Here is a 17,544-nt window from a genome sequence, read left to right as displayed (position 1 = left end):
GAGGAGAAAGGGGGTGGGGGGGGGGGGGGGGGGGGGTGAGAAGATCTTATTTTTTTTTCTAAAAAAATTTAGAAGGCAATTTTTTTCTGTATAAGCGAGACCAAAAGTCGACAAAAGATCGAGACTCAACAAAAACTTCAGGATATACATGTAACCCTGCAAGTACTCATGCATGTAGAAAAACTCCATTAAATAACTTTAGTTATGAACCCATATTTCATCGGGGAAAAAGGGCAACAAGGTGTATGGTAAACCCAGCTCTGACGCTATATAGAAGCCATGTACATAACGTTCACAAGAGAGTCGCCAGATTTGGGGCAAAAGCTGAAGAGAATCTTCAGGAGGATATTGATTCTTACCCATCCACTGACACTTCATAAGAAACGCTACGCCCAGCCGACTGCAGCCACCAGTAATTAGGTCACATGACTCTCATGACCAATGGTTAGCAAGCTACCCACAATATTTTGGCTCAGGCCATTAGCCTGTGTTATACGTGACTTGCTTTAGCATATATTCCTCAAGCACTGCCAAAGAACTCTTGTACTCTCTCCCCCTTCCCTCTCCAGCCAATTCCCTCCCCAGGGGAGAGCTCTAGGTTTGCTACAAAGTTGACTCTTCTGCATGGAGGAGACAAATTGAATAAGCTCCCTTAACAAGATAACATGGTTACGGGCAGACTGTTTATAATAAGGTACCTTATGCTGACAATCACCGTATAACTGATATTCATTACACTGGAAACTGATTATTGAAGTGGATTACAATGTACATGTACACTGTTGTCCTAAAATATTCCTGAAAAAGACAAAAAATTGTCACTAAAATATAACTTTTTGGTGCCAAAACCTGCCTGTTTCCAGTAAGATATCACCATACCTTCCACATTAAGCTCTCTAAGATCAACGTAACTATAGGAATTAGGACAAGTGAGGAACCTCGAGGTAGTGATGGGCCAACTTTTCAGGCAAAATTCACCATATTTCAACCAAGGAAGATGCTGCCTCAAATAAGATTTGAACTCATGGCAGTCTTTTCACAATTCACTTTTATTCAGAACCATTCTAGCTTCTCTTCTTTTTTTTTATCATCATGACCAGAAGCAATTCAACCCTGATATACTGATGTATCTATACATGCACATATGTATGCCTAGGGTTCTGGTCAGCAGGTCAATATCTGGCCAAGGGTCAACTTAATCTTGTTTGCCTTAAACAGTCACATAACAGACACTGTACACAAATAAACTTGACAGGCACCTCTGCAAACATTCTCTGGAAAAACTCATACCAAGGGTTCAATACTGTGCTTAAAGTGCAGCTTAACCTCTAAGCCAAACTTTTCTATATCAATAGGGATATATACAAAAGAATCCATTTTGATTAGAGGTTACAAAGTGCAGTGTGTCAAACAGAGGTCAGCCGCCTGCTGGCCACCAATTGTATCACGCAGGACGGAAATGAGAAGCAAGATCATCGTGCGGAGCTCGCATATATATGTATGCATGGAAATGCAAAAACTCAGTGAGGCAATCAACCACTGTTATTTCCTTCTGACCAGACATTCCGTTTGTTCTCCTAGGCTGCTATTTACGCGATTTTGGGTCAGTGGTAGAGTAGGTCAATTCACGTCTACAGCTCTCCATATTAACCAAGAGCAGTGGAAATTACCTCCAACCTCCGAAGAGCTCCGTTCACTTGGCACTAATTCAATAAGGTGAACTCTCTGGAGAATCCCGAAGCACAATGCCCAATCGCGGGCTTCTCCCCTACCAGCCAATAACACAACAGGCGGACTAAGGAAAGGCCATACTGAATACGAAGCTATACAATCTGAAATTAAGCGCACTTGTCTAAACAAGATACATTTGTATCTGGTACCACAGCATACGGTACAGACACATGTAAAACATGCTCCCTAATATGGCAGTGGTAATGGTTGGCTAGGCTACACAGTTGAATATTGATATCAGTGGTATGGTATTGATATCAGTGGTATGGTGTTGATATCAGTGGTATGGTATTGATATCAGTGGTATGGTATTGATATCAGTGGTATGGTATTATTACCATAATAGTACCTACAAAAATGATGTCCTCAACCATGTTTAGTAATTATTTCTTTGACGAACATTTTTTTTTATTTCATTGGTGTTTCACACCGCACTCAAGAGTATTTCACTCATACGACGTCAGCCAGCATTATGGTGGGAGAAAAGCGTGCAGAGCTCAGAGGAAATCCACAACCATCCGCAGGTTGCTGCCAGGCCGCAATTCCCATGTACGGCAGGGACTCGAGGATACATTTTGTGTTGAATTCAGTATGTAAATACATGTATGCATTCAGAAGTACACGATGCTGAACATTTTCAAAGTGATGCATTTCGTTTCATTCCGACCGATTCACTCATCTCACACGTACAGTACCAATTAAGACGTTTAATTAAGTTTAAGATTAATTAATTTATCAGAAAAACTGATAAACTGGTAGCAACAAAGGTGTTGTGTTAAGGCCTTTTATGCTCTTCTTGGAGGGTAATCTTAATTGCCATACTTCAGACGAAACACAGTATTAAGAAAGGTAAGGTATACCCAGATATCAAGGCATGAACATTTTGCTGGGTGGCACAATTAACTACTGCGAATTTGTGGATGTTATGTTTATAAATATCTTACGCTGACAATCAGCTTTTTAACTGATATCCAGTACACGGGTAACTGATTTACTGGAGTGGATTACAATGTACATGTACACTGTTACACTAAAATATCCCTGAAAAAGACAAAAAATTGTCACTAAAAGATGACTTTTGAAGCTGAAACCTATCTTTTTCCAATAAAATATCACCATACCTTCCAAATTAAGCTCTCTAAGATCAACGTAACTTCCGGAATTAGGAGAAGTGAGGAACTTCGAGGTAGTGATGTGCCAACTTTTCATGCAAAATTCACCATATTTAGACCAAGGAAGATGCTGCCTCAAATAAGATTTGAACTCATGGCAGTCTTTTCACAATTCACTTTTATTCAGAACCATTCTAGCTTCTCTTTTTTTTTTTATCATCATGACCAGAAGCAATTCAACCCTGATATACTTATGTATCTGTACGTGCACATATGTATGCCTAGGGAGCTGGTCAGCTGGTCAATATCTGGCCAAAGGTCAACTTAATCTTGTTTGTTTTGTCTATAAATAGTCAAATAACAAACACTCATTTATAGTTTTTGTCTACTGCTAGAACTTAATAGGTTTATAACAGCTCCACCTTAATATATGCATGATTACTAAAATACGAAAACTAACATCCCTCACTATGTGAATATACTTCCGAATAAGCCATTACCATAAACACCATATCCACACAACCCATTACATGTGCATTTGCATAAAAACTTTTCTTTCATATTTCATGGGATAATAACAACTCTGGGGAATTCAAAACTGTAAAAAGCAATTCCTGGTTTTGGTTGTTTTTGGTTGTACAAGTCTCCGCAGGGCCATCTGAACACCACACCAGATAACATTTTACACGTAAACACAGACTTGCTGAAGCTATACAGATGCTGGCCTCCTCAGAGACATGACAAATACCCCTCTCAAAACAGTCATCAATAAATGACAATAACGACCTCCCAAAATCAATACAAAATGGACGAAAATCAAATTTTGTGGAATTCCCGACGGGATGGTTTAGCGGTTCCTTTTCGCAGGAGTTGGCTTTCAAAACCAGTCTGGCTTGTTTCTTCCAATGCTTGGATTACTTGACATTTCAGTTGCAATGTTCGACATAACATGTCTGTAAATGATGGCTGATTTACTTACGACCCTTAATTATTGCAATTTTTTCCAATTTTTAGCAAGATATAAAACCTTGAGTACAGATGCCACTTTACTTGTATACATACAAGTATGTCTATCTCATTCGATTTGGAAAAAGAAGACCAAACACTGGTACATTTACAAGTGTAAGCATTTAACGACGTTTTACTAAGATTTCTGGCCAAAAATTTACATTGGCTAATTAAATCAAATTATCTGTAAATGAATTTACCAAAGACTAGCTAAAATTAATGCCTTTTTTTTCTGAAAAACATCTGTCATTTTTTTTTTTTTTATTATTCTTCAGGCCAGACTCATGTACCAATTTAATCGGGGAACTCGTAAAACTCCTCGCCTGTAACAAAACGGTCCAAAGCTATGAACTCATTTCTTCTCTCCTTTATTACGTCACAATTATCAGTGTTTGCCGGCTCATAAAACCTATATGAGTTACACACGCACTGCAACGTCACAGAGGGAAACAATGTGTTCTACCGTCATTTGTACCTTCTGCGTAGCTCGTCCTCGAGTCTTCCATTATGCACATACAGTGAGCCTGAAATGGCTTCGTCTTCGCCAAAACCAGCGGGGAGGCTTGCCCTTGACCCATAAGTCTGATAAATAATTGGCTAATGTCAGTCAATTTCGCAGTTACAAATGAGAGTTTATTGATTATGAGAAGGCACACGTTGAGGTCGAGTGCCAAGGGCTCCCATCGCAGACTACAGTTCTTACAGATACCATACATACTGTCCTCATTAGAGTGCACGAGCCTGACAAAAATTTAAGTCATCTAACATGATTTAAAGGCGTGAACCATGTTAGATTCCATTAGCAGATGCTGCGAGTTCAAGTCCAGCTCATGCTGGCTTCCTCTCCGGCCATAAGTGGGAAGGTCTGTCAGCAACTTGCGGATGGTCGTGGGTTTCCCCCGGGCTTTGCCCGGTTTCCTCCCACCATAATGCTGGCCGCCGTCATTTAAGTGAAATATTCTTGAGTACAAAACACCAATCAAATAAATAAAATCAAAATTACATTAGCAGACACTGTAAAATAATATCTGGAAGTGGCCAACGTACAACAAACAATCATTTCTGGGTATGTTTCCAAAATTTTGAATGTTTGCGGCTGTGTCATGATGTAGGTTCAATTTGAGTCCCTCAGCATCATTTTGTGACCTTGAAAACTAGAGAATGACCAAGCAGTTTGACCTTCCTCTGAGTCTGAGAGACTGGCTTCATCATGGACGTATTGGTTTATACAGTATTTTGTACGCTTTGGTCACTGAACCTAATACATTTGGCTTACTCTGTGTTTAAGTTAGCTGTCTACTTAATTAGATATGCACTTCATACATATACATATATATATGTGTGTGTGTGTAGGTGATATGTAAGTGGAAGACAACTGGTCTTCAACATTAAAACTGTGGAAACAACCAAAACATGCACCGCTGTTCATTTATGTTAACTATCGCGAGCAGTGAGAATAGAACATTCCCCAAATTCCGGAATAGAACTCAGAGATGATGTGTCTCATTGATTATCATCTTATTAAACCACCACCTGCTCAGAGCAATTAATTTCTGTTTTTATAAATCACATAATGCTGGAACAGTTATCCATGATCTGGAGTTCTTCAGGTAGCTAGTACAACAATCATTTGGGTGACTTCACACGTGTCCATTCATATGTTAAACAGAACACTATAGTTTTCCAAAAGCTACAGGAGGTGGAAAAATAATTTCCTGTTTTTGCTGGTGTATATTTGGGATATAACTGGTAAAGTTTCCAGCGACTAGTATAACCTCTTCTTTAGACAGAGACAATGTTATCTGCACACCAATTCTGTCCTGTTCCAAATATTGGGTCTCTTTGAAAATACTGTTTGACGCAGAACTTTGTCCATGTCATGGGCCTTGGATCACAAAGAGATCTTACAGACTGGCAACAGTGTAAATCAAATTTTTAATCCTTAAATTAAGAATGTTCCTTTCCGTTATTTTTACCGAGAATTTATGTTGTCAGGCAATATTTTAACATCAGAAATAACAATTAGGAAGTGATCTGAAATTTTGACTTAAGTTAAAGATGGCTTCGAGACCCTGGGGCCTGATGATTACTGCAGCTAGGCTTACACGGGCCGTACACGTATACCCAAGACAAATTTTAAACACACCATAAGACGACGAATTAGATCTTCGTCCCCTATCTGTCCATTTAAACATGTTCTCACCAGAATACAGCTGCATTATCCAGACAATGGCATTAAGACATAATCATTCATTCATTCATTCATCTATTCCCTTAATCTGTCCATGTAACAGCTAATGATTATTTATAACTTCAGCAATGGCTGGTTATGTCATGGCGAATGACATCTCGTGCTTGCAACCGCAACACATTATCATACAGATGGGTGCCTAGTACACATAGCTGTGTAATACCAGCAGAATTCATACATTTCAAAGTTCCTACCTTCTACTATAGCACGATTCTTACATGTACATAATGCCTGTTTATAAATATACTACATGCTGGACATGTATGTACTAATCAAAACTGCAAGTTTTATACACAGGTACAGCTGACAATTGAGAGGAAGGAACCTATCAGCAAGTCAACAATAACTGGACACTCAGCGCTGGAAGGGTTTGATTTTAATCAGAGTTTCATGCCCAATTTAAGAATTTTTTTTGCTTAACTGGCAGCCAGGTTCAGGGGTGGAGAAAATTAACAAGAGTGAACACCGTAAACCACTATCCATCACAAAGTACATGTATGTTTTGAAATCATTTGACTGTAATTCTTCAACCCTTTTGCATGTTTACAAGGTGCTTATTCAGGCATATTCTGAAGGCATTATTTTGTGTTGACTGATAAAATTATACCCTTGTGAAGCCCTGAAACTGGTAAATCCAACCTATGCTGTTTTGCCTCCGAAACAGAATAAAAAATGTGCATAACTTTGATCTTTTATATGCAAAGAGGCTGAGGAATTAGGGTATTTTGGAAAAATTCTAAAATAATAAATCAAACTAATTTCTTGGACAGTTTTTAATGGTCTTTTATCTGAGGTATACTGCAATGAGGTGTTTTTGTTGCCTTTAATGCCTTCTAACAGAGTTTACTGGTCTTGGAATTTGAGGCATGCTATCATACTCTCACGCCTTTGCCCTCCTGAAGTGTTAATACCATGTACAATTATACCTGATATAATCATGTGGCTGGGAAGTTTAAGTGTGAACGCACATGGGTATAGAACTTCTCATCTTCTCCACAGGATGCGATAAATCCACATGTGCTTATAAACAACCAGATACTGTGCTAGATGTTAACAATACACATGACTCCTCCCACCTCCCCTACCCGACCACTCACCCACACACCCACCTACACTCGCATCTCCTCTCGTAGTTTTTTTTTTAGGAGGGGGAGGGTCAAGAAAGATACTCTTATATACTGAGTATAGCTAAAACCTTCTCGCAGTGTAATACTCAAACCCAATTCCCAATTATAAAGTGAAGATGCCTACTTAAAGTTCAAAATTTGTAAAGTCTGGTGAAACTTAAAAAAAAAAAACCACAAACTTACATGTACATAGTGTATGGGTAGTTGTAAATCAAAATCCACCACTATAATCGTTGCCAGAGGGCATACAAACCAAGCCCTGAGTTCAAGGTCACGCAATCAGTCAGTGTCATAGTTTAAAGAGAAGCTTACCTGTTACTTTGGGGCTGGGCCGTAAGCCCTCTATCACAGATATGGAGATTTGCTTCTGGCTCCCTGATTGGCCGTTGTGAAGGGCGGGGCCACTGCTTGGTAACAAGCTCCCCGTTGTCACATTGTCATTGGTCTGGGCCTTCTGTCTGTAAACAACAACATCAAGAACAACCTTGTACTGGACATCAATATACATATAAACCTGGACCTCATCATCACACCCTTCATTACCACACGCAATCCAACATAAACACAGTCACAAATATGTGCCCCAAATTTTTTAGCAATCATGTCAATGGACACATATGTTCATATACAAACATAAACTGGTACATTCTTAACTTTTTCGCATGTTTGCGAGGTGTTTATTCACGTACATTCTCAGAACATTATTCTGTGCAGACTAATAAATTTATACTTTCTGTGAAGTCCTGAAATTGGTTAACCCAAGCAGTGTAGTTTTGTCTCCAGAATAATAAAAAGACCAAGGACAATGTATTGCAACTGTATTTCATGCAGCATAAACTGCCATGTACATGTACACAGCATAATCACTCTTCAATAACACCGGCCCTGACAGAACAGTTGGTAGACATCGGCTTTGGGAGTGGTAGATCCAGGGTCAACCCTCGGTCGAGTCACACCAAAGGCCTTAAAAGAGAAAGTTGTAACTTCTTCGCTTGGCATTCAGCATGAAGGGGATGGTGCAACAACTGGTTGACCCGTATCAGTATAATGGCTCGCACGGGGTGGGTTACTTGCCTTCGGTAAGGCGTCTCAGTGAAGCAGCACTAGATAAAAGAATGGTGGAAATCCGTCCTGCAACAAGGAGGCACATTACATGCACTCTAATGATTCCTTCGTCATCAGATGACTGAAAAATTGTTAAGTACGACGTTAAACCCCAAGCATTCGCTCACTCACTCTTCAATAATAAAATGGCAAGCTGGAAAATTTGCCAGTTATTATGTCCTGGAGCAAAAGAAAAATCCCTTCCAGGTTGGCGTACAGAACGCTAATCTTCCAACATGATAATACTGAATAAAAAAAATATGGACAGCTGCAATTACAGATAAAAAAACTCCCAAGAATTCCTGACTACGTCATGACAATAATCATATGATATGAACACTAGCAGATAAGCTGTGTCAATCCAACCACTCAAACATTTTCCCCATAAAGCACATACCCATACAGGTATCGAAATGGTGCCGCAAGAATCTGCCTCATGTACATGTACGTATACCCCATCATGACGCTTGGAAAACCGCCTCAGCTCAATTCCAGCCAATCAGATAGATATCCACAGGTGACAATTTAGAGGTGAAAATCCAAGGTTAATGACAGCCCGTTAACGACTTGAGGAGGTACACCAGGTCATCCGTACACATAGTTCGATGTAGCACTCATTTGGAAGCTGATGCACACAGCGCACAGGTGTTATTTACCCTCCGCTGATAAAAGGCAGCGGAAAAATCTGGATTCTACCACATACAGGTACATGTGGCAAATATGACTAATGATCACATATCCTACCTGTACTGTGACTAACGAACCGCTGATGACAGGTGAGCTCATGGACACTTATTAATACCTATTTCCCACCGGTTGTCATCCCCCAACTATTGCATATGTCAGAGGGCTAGCTGTCCCATATGCTACTGTACCAATGTAAACAAAAACACAGCGGTCCTAACACAAAACTTTTCAGGTGATCAAAGGTGAAGGTCACCAAGCACAATTAACTCATCTGCCAGCCAGACCCAGCCAGATTGTTTATCCTCACATCTGCAACACTGTTTACTTTTTCAGGGTTGTACTTTGCTTTCCCTTTTTTTACTAATGCATTTATATCATGCAGTCTCTCCACTAATCTCCTTATCAACCATACAAGCTGCCTCTCTGTCCCACTGCGCACTATAAAGGCCAACCATGCTCTAAATAACCTTAAATTCTGACTGCATTAAAAAAACCAAAAAAAACCCCACCAAAATCAACTATAAAATATGCATAAATTGCACTGAAAGTTGCTCTTTCATTAGCAAAAAGGTTGAGGAATTGGGTACTTATTTTGCTTTATGATGATAGTTCAACTGCTCTTAGAATTACATTTTAAGGCTTATTTTGAAAGTTTGCTGCCTTCCTTGAGGGAAAAGTAAGATTCAATCTGAACTAAAGATAATTAATATTTCATTTCACTGTAAAATTACACTTTTTGGTAAGGATCTTAAGTCAAATACAGTATACCCACTAGTGTACTGTTGCCTGCTACACCAGGGAAAGTCCCAAACAAAGTTTACTAATTTTAAAATCTAGAAGAGTTGTAAAACAGTTACCATAGTGACACAGCAACCACTTGTGATTTTGGAGCAAGCTTGTCCTCAATGTATACATATATGTATACTTATATTTGTACAACTGTGCACACAGGGGTCAAAAAGTTCAAGTTCTTAAAAGAGTGATTGACTCAGCAAAAACCGAGGTCAACTATTTTATTTTTTAAGGGGTATAATATATCAGATTCCATTTATAAATAATGGACCTTGTACACATGCCTGAAAATGTTAAAGCAAAAGACAAATAATACATATCATTTAAAAAAGAAAAAAAACCATAAAAATATAATACAGCTGATTATTATTATTATTATTATTAAAATTATTATTACACTGAATCATCTGAATGTCTGAAGTTACGAATATTTGCTTGATACAGCCGTCCGCTCAGTGCATGATAAGCAGTAATGAAGTTTTCGGTTCACACTGATCTGGGCAGGGCAATTCTCTTCCACCCCCAGCTGTTGTAATGAATGAAGTACTATAATGTCTATACTGTCCCAGGAAATTAATCAAGGTCTTAAACAACAAACTGAGTGCTCTTCAAGGAGTGAAAATCCAAGATGTCATCAATGTTTCTCTGTTCTCAAAGCCCAGGTTTGACAGCGCCTCATTATACTGTGTTATGCAAATGCGGGGTCCTTTTGTATTACTTTGGGTTAATTGACTTTTTACAGAGGTCAGTGAAGGTCCCCAGGTGTGCTCTGTCAATAGCTGATAGCAAGGCACTGTGCCCCACCCCAGGGGTCTACACTATGACATAAAACCAGGCTGACCTGGTACAGAAAATGAAATAACAGGTCAGGCATCACTGTGCAGCTCAATTTCACAATGTCATTGTGGTCACCTCCAGCAGAAGATCGGATTGACTGTATCTTACCCCAAATTTACAAAAAACAAACAAAAAAAAAAAAAAGACAAAAACATGCTTTCACAGGTAAGTAAAAGGCCACAGAGGTTTCCAGTAACTTTGAGCTAAGTATCCTGGCTGCTTCGCAAACAAATGTCCCTCAAACAAATTTTCCAAGATCACTAGACCAATCACAACCCGGTAAATCGAGTATATATTGATTCTTTTTTTTGACTGATGCAGTCAAAAACATTTCACTTATATGACGAGGGGCCAGCATTATGGTGGGAGGAAACCCATGACCATCGGCATGTTGCTGAAGACCTTCCCTCATACAGCCGGAGAGGATAAAATGTGTTCTGAGTATTTTAGGTAAAAAGTATATATAACACTATTTCTGCTTACACCACTTATATAAACATACATGTAGGCTTCTGATACCCAGACTTTACAGTAACCCTCAAAATGCTGTGGACTGCGAGAAATGAAGACGGAAATTAAGGACCAATTTTTCCTACAGAGAATTGTTTTTAGAGGCACACAAAAGCCCCATACTACCTGATTGTACATGTATTTATTCACCATAATTAGAAAACATGTTTACAGAAAACAAAGCATGGCGGGAATAAAGTCACAGAAGGCTTGATCTATCCCAGGGAAGTACAAGTATGTAAGATGGCGCTGGTTGTAGGTGAATTATATGTAAATAATAACAAAGTAAACGTTTTACATATTAAATGTAAGAAAATCACAAAGCATTGTCACGTGCTGATTGTGTAAAAAACATCTTCTTACCTGAACAAGCGAACCATTCTTCGATCTTCACTGCTTGGAAATGATTGGGTGATAACAAAGAGCCAAGCAAAACCCATGTAGCTAGGCTATAAAGTAAGTGGCCTTTGTGATTGGTTTATTCCTATTTACTTGCCCAATACCGGTTTTCTGTCCAATCAGGTCTACCAAGACTAAGCCGCAACTCTGCATATGTAAATTTCTCCTATAATAAACAAGCCCTATTGTCCTTTCACAGAAATCTCCCGAGATCCACTCAGAACTTTCTGGGGAAAGGTATGTCAGTTTACACGGGGATTAAATTAACAACAATCGACAACAATTCTTTTGTTGTTGTTGTTGTTGCTTAAAATGATCAACACAAAAATATACTGATCAGCTACAGAACAAACGGGATGAAGACCGATGATTTACCATTGAATGTCATCTCCTACATGTAACTGGTGAATACAGCACGTGTAAAACCCGAAAAGTCCAAAGTTAAAACGGCAGGGTTAATTCCCTATAGCGATAGGTCATACTCCCATTCTCACACAATCCTGTGGCTCTCGTGAGATTTCACCAGAAGTTGAATGCTGCTTCCATGTGCACTCAGCTAAAAAGGCAGTTAAAACCAATCCTACAGCGCCAAACGGTACAAGTAAATTCCCCCCTGGTGTATTCAGCTGATAAAAACTGGACCCTACACCAGAAAAGGTATATGCAAATTGTCCCAGTGGGATGTATGCATGGTCAGCTGCAACGTACATGTAGAGATCTGGACTACAGGCATGCGCATGTCAATAAGTTACATATGGGCTGACCTCAATTCCAGTTTTACACTTATTATAAAAGCCTGCACTTTTGGCTGCATGGATCCTCTCCACTGTTACACTCCATATACAAACTGACCGAAGGCCCCAACCCTCTCTTGACGCCAGTCTAGTGGTAACTGGCTAGCTGGTAGCACAAGCTGTACATCTGTATTTGCATTTGAACATGTGGCCTTGTTGTTGTGCACCAGACCTATCCATACATGTCATAGCCTATCAGCTCTGGTGCATGCATAACCCCTGAAGCCTGTTGCATAACCAGGTACCGTTACCATTACATCATATAACCTCAGCCTGGCCCAAGAATAAATTACACACACAAGCAGTTTACCTTCAGTTCCATGGTCAGTGGTCAAGCATGAAGATTTACAACTTTTAGCTACATAATTTACATGTATATGTTATAAACCTTTACCATTACCATTACATCATATAACCTCAGCCTGGCCCAAGAATAAATTACACACACAAGCAGTTTACCTTCAGTTCCATGGTCAGTGGTCAAGCATGAAGATTTACAACTTTTAGCTACATAATTTACATGTATATGTTATAAACCTGTCCATAGCTGGCTCTTCTCCCCCACAATGTCACGCTGGTGAAGTTTGTTTTTTTTTTGTTTCAAAACATGAGAAGATTTCATCCACAGCTGGCATATTTGTGCAGTGTTAGGATTTACATCTCTATGTGGACATTCAGCAGAGGGCTAGCCAGATACCCGTCCACCTGTTCAGCTGGGGGATGGGAAAAGGGGAGGGGGGTGGACAACTGATGCTATTTGGACACCCCTGTTTTCAGCACCTTTAACATGAGAGATTGGAGAAAATGAAATCTGGACACCCTACTATAACAAATGGCCTCAAAAAGGGATGTTTGGACACCCACAATCAGATTTCTGGCCAACCCTCTGATTTAAAACGTATACGTGCACATGTTTGCAGAAGGCTACAACGGGACATTCTCTTCAGAAGGTAATAAACACGAAAATTAACCAGAAATAAAAATGAGTGCTCTGAATGAACTTTTCTGCAACAGACTAACAAATTTAGTCCAGTGTGAAATATTCATATTAATGATATGAATGTCGTCTGCATGCAGGTTCCTATATATTCTCTTGTCACAATATGGCTGAAATATTGCTGACGTGGCGTTATGCCATGATCATTTATTCTCAATATTTTCTGCAATAGAAAATCCTTTTACAGACTATTTTAAGACCACATGTCTTGAACCATTCATACTGGGTTGTCATGCTTGGAACCTGGGATTAAGATATATTTATTTATTTGACTGGTGTTTTACGCTGTACTCAAGAATATCACTTATATGACAGCGGCCAGCATTATGGTGGGAGGAAGCCGGGCAGAGCTCTGGAGAAACTCATGACCATCCGCAGGTTGCTGCCACACCTTCCCACGCCTGGGATTACGAGACGTCTCTTAATCTCAGCAGGAACATATAAGACTGCAAAATCAAAACAGCGCCATCACTTTCTGGTTTCAGGTTGAAAAATTATACCAACCAGTAAACTGGAACACATGTCTATTTCTTTATGATTTCAGCTGATGTTCATACTGATTGGCTAATATTGCCTGTTTTCATGTTTTAACACAGAGTTCAGATGAACACAGCATACACCCCAACAAATGCATTTGTTTGAAATGTATACAAGAATATGAGCAGAAATGTGGTGAGTATAACCCCTGAGGGTAATCTTTATGGGTCTTGATGATAGGTATGTGGTCACCATGACAACCATGCAAGTGTACAAATGTGTCCACCAAAAATGAAAACTTTTATGTGGGAAACATTTGGCGTTGTAACCGAGACACAAAATCATTTCTATTTATATGGTATATGTAGTATATAACGGCTATCTGGTTACCATGACAACTGCGGAATGGACATATGTGAGTCAAGACACCTCGTCACCTGTGTATTTATGTATCCATCAAACAGTTGTGTGGAAAACAGTTGGAGTTGTAGCCTGGACACGAAATCATACCTATTTATATAAAACACATGAGGAAAATGGCTACCTGGTTACCATGACAACTGCGGAAATGGACATATGTGAGTTGCGACACATCGTCATCTGTGGATCTTTGTATCCACGAAAAAAATTCAAACTATGTGGAAAACTGTTGGAGACGAAATCATAACTATTTATAGAGTATATATAGGGAAATAGCAATCTGGTAACCATGACAACTGCGGAAAAGCACAAATGTGAGTCATGACACATCATCATTTGTGTATCTATGTATCCAGCAAAAAATAAAATTCTCTGTGGAAAACAATTGGAGATACAACCCGGACACAAATACTGACTGACAAGAATGCTGTAACATAATACTCTGCTCTGCTTAATGGTGGGGTCGTATAAAGAATGAAATTGTATACACTGTGTCTACACTGTGTTGGTGTTTTGTCCATGAGGGCGTTCAGAAAGAGCAAAGTGTAAAATTTGACAGTTATCCTCCTTAAATTAACTATACATGTGTATGCATGCATGCTTTGGGTTTAACGTCGTACCTGGCACTTTTTCAGTCAAATAGGAGAAGGAGTCCTTGGGTGTATGTACATATACCGGTACTGTGTCTTCTTGTGGCAGGGCGAGTCCATGCACGCCGCCAAAGTGCTGGTGCCGCTGAAGTATCATGCCGATGACACCAGACATGACACCCCACCCATTCACATTATACCGACACTGGGCCAAACCGTCCTGTTTCCTTGCTCTAACCTCTTTATGCTGAGCACCAAACGAGCTCGAAACAAGTATCATCGTTAAATTCTTTGGTATGGCCCGACCCGGGTTTGATCCCAGGTCTCCTGACTTCAATCTTAGTTATTAAAGAAAACTGTACATTCGGTTCTATTGACCTTTCAAACAGCCAAAATTCCATGCTGCCAGACTCTTAGTATATTTATGGTAGCAGAGAATGCAAAAATATGGCTTCAATCCAAGTTTTGACATGTTTGACCTCAGCAATGGCATCGAGTTGGCTGCCAGTAACATCATAAGCTGGTCTAAATTTAAGTCAGGGATTTTGTGTCAGGGCCCAAATGACACAACACATGAGTTAACTGTTTATTTCGTTGTGTAAACAGGCATGATCTAACCTTGAGTTCAAGAGGAGGCTTTTCCTAAAAACTGACACCAGATGAGTCCTACATGTAGACCTTAGTTGAGTTACATGTACCGTGTATAACTGACCACAGATATCAGTGTTTTCGGGAACTAACAGAGGCTATTCCAGCCATTTTTGGCAAAAAATCCATATTTGCTGATCAAATTTACCAAGAACAGTTCAAATTATTATCCTTTCACTGAACATCAAACTCATACCTGTACTATTATACTATTTTTATAGTTTGAAAAAAGTCAAAATGGGTCCTGCTTTATAAAATTTAGAAACCTTTGTACTGATTCTGAATGGTAACACATGAACAGAAGAGGCAACACTAGACCCAGTGTTTACCTGTGTGAAGCAATGAAGTCACATCTTGTTGCTTACATTCCGTACCAAGAACAGTACAGTACTTACAATACAATGGCTTTCAACATTCTGAATGGTAACACATGAACAGAAGAGGCGACACTAGACCCAGTGTTTACCTGTGTGCAGCAATGAAGTCACATCTTGTTGCTTACATTCCGTACCAAGAACAGTACAGTACTTACAATACAATGGCTTTCAACATTCTGAATGGTAACACATGAACAGAAGAGGCAACACCAGACCCAGTGTTTACCTGTGTGCAGCAATGAACTCACATCTTGTTGCTTACATTCCGTACCAAGAACAGTACAGTACTTACAATACAATGGCTTTCAACATTCTGAATGGTAACACACGAACAGAAGAGGCAACACTAGACCCAGTGTTTACCTGTGTGCAGCAATGAAGTCACATCTTGTTGCTTACATTCCGTACCAAGAACAGTACAGTACTTACAATACAATGGCTTTCAACATTCTGAATGGTAACACACGAACAGAAGAGGCAACACCAGACCCAGTGTTTACCTGTGTGCAGCAATGAAGTCACATCTTGTTGCTTACATTCCGTACCAAGAACGGTACAGTACTTACAATACAATGGCTTTCAACATTCTGAATGGTAACACATGAACAGAAGAGGCAACACCAGACCCAGTGTTTACCTGTGTGAAGTAATGAAGTCACATCTTGTTGCTTACATTCCGTACCAAGAAAAGTACAGTACTTACAATACAATGGCTTTCAACATTCTGAATGGTAACACACGAACAGAAGAGGCAACACTAGAACCAGTGTTTACCTGTGTGCAGCAAAGAAGTGACATCTTGTTGCTTATATTCCATACCAAGAACGGTACAGTACCTACAATACAATAGCTTTCCACATTCTGAATGGTAACACATGAACAGAAGAGGCAACACCAGACCCAGTGTTTACCTGTGTGCAGCAATGTAGTATCTTACATGCACTTTGAAAAGTATACCTTTTTACCATCACACTTCAATGTAAGCAAACTCGTACGTGTTGAGAGAATCGAAAGTGATGCCAAGTTATCGATTTTCACCATTCCTGCGCGAGTTTCACATATTTCTGTTACCCAAGAATATGGCTGTTCCTGCTGATGTTACACGCCTTGAGTATGAGATGCCACATCATGCTTTCCTGTTTCTCTAACCTGGCGCTTCCCATAGCTTCATAAGAATTCTGGATTAAAAGCTGATCTTATTAACGGTTGCTGTAGACGCTTTAGGTCTCTTTCCACTTCTCTACTGAAACAATTAATGTTAAATTATTTGTTGTACGTGGGAAGGTCTCTCAGCAACCTGCGGATGATCGTGGGTTTCCAATGGGCTGTCCCGTTTCCACCCACCATAATGCTGGCCGCCGTCGTGAAATAGTCTTGAGTAAGGCGTAAAACACCAATCAAATAAATAAATAAATAAATAAATTATTTGTTGTCTCTTCAAGTATTAATCATGCGTCGACTGTTCATATGAGGAGTACAAGTGCCTAGCAGGAAGGAACACATCTGTGAAGATTAAAAATGGAGCAAGCCTGTCAAAATGTGGGCAGGACTGAATTCAAGTGCAGAGACGATGAGTTGAAAATAATCACTCATGTGGCTTTAGATGTACAGAAATATGAAAAAAAAAAACAAAAACAACAAAAATAGCCAGCTTTGTAAGGTTCAAAACAGAACCAGGCAAAA

General features: G+C 39.5%; 1 protein-coding gene across 1 annotated transcript in view; it reads right to left on the bottom strand.

Moving 5' to 3' along the window:
* LOC135464215 (oxidation resistance protein 1-like) overlaps nt 1–17,544 on the bottom strand; it is a 74,064-nt gene that overhangs the window by 50,690 nt on the left and 5,830 nt on the right. The window contains 1 exon segment of the mRNA XM_064741719.1: nt 7,542–7,687. Within this exon segment, the coding sequence (XP_064597789.1) occupies nt 7,542–7,687 (146 nt within the window).

Source organism: Liolophura sinensis, chromosome 3 (genome assembly GCF_032854445.1).
Source record: "Liolophura sinensis isolate JHLJ2023 chromosome 3, CUHK_Ljap_v2, whole genome shotgun sequence".
In the NCBI taxonomy this organism is placed as follows: Eukaryota; Metazoa; Mollusca; class Polyplacophora; order Chitonida; family Chitonidae; genus Liolophura; species Liolophura sinensis.
The sequence above is the reverse complement of the archived record's forward strand: the minus strand, read 5'-3'. Positions and strand labels throughout refer to the sequence as shown.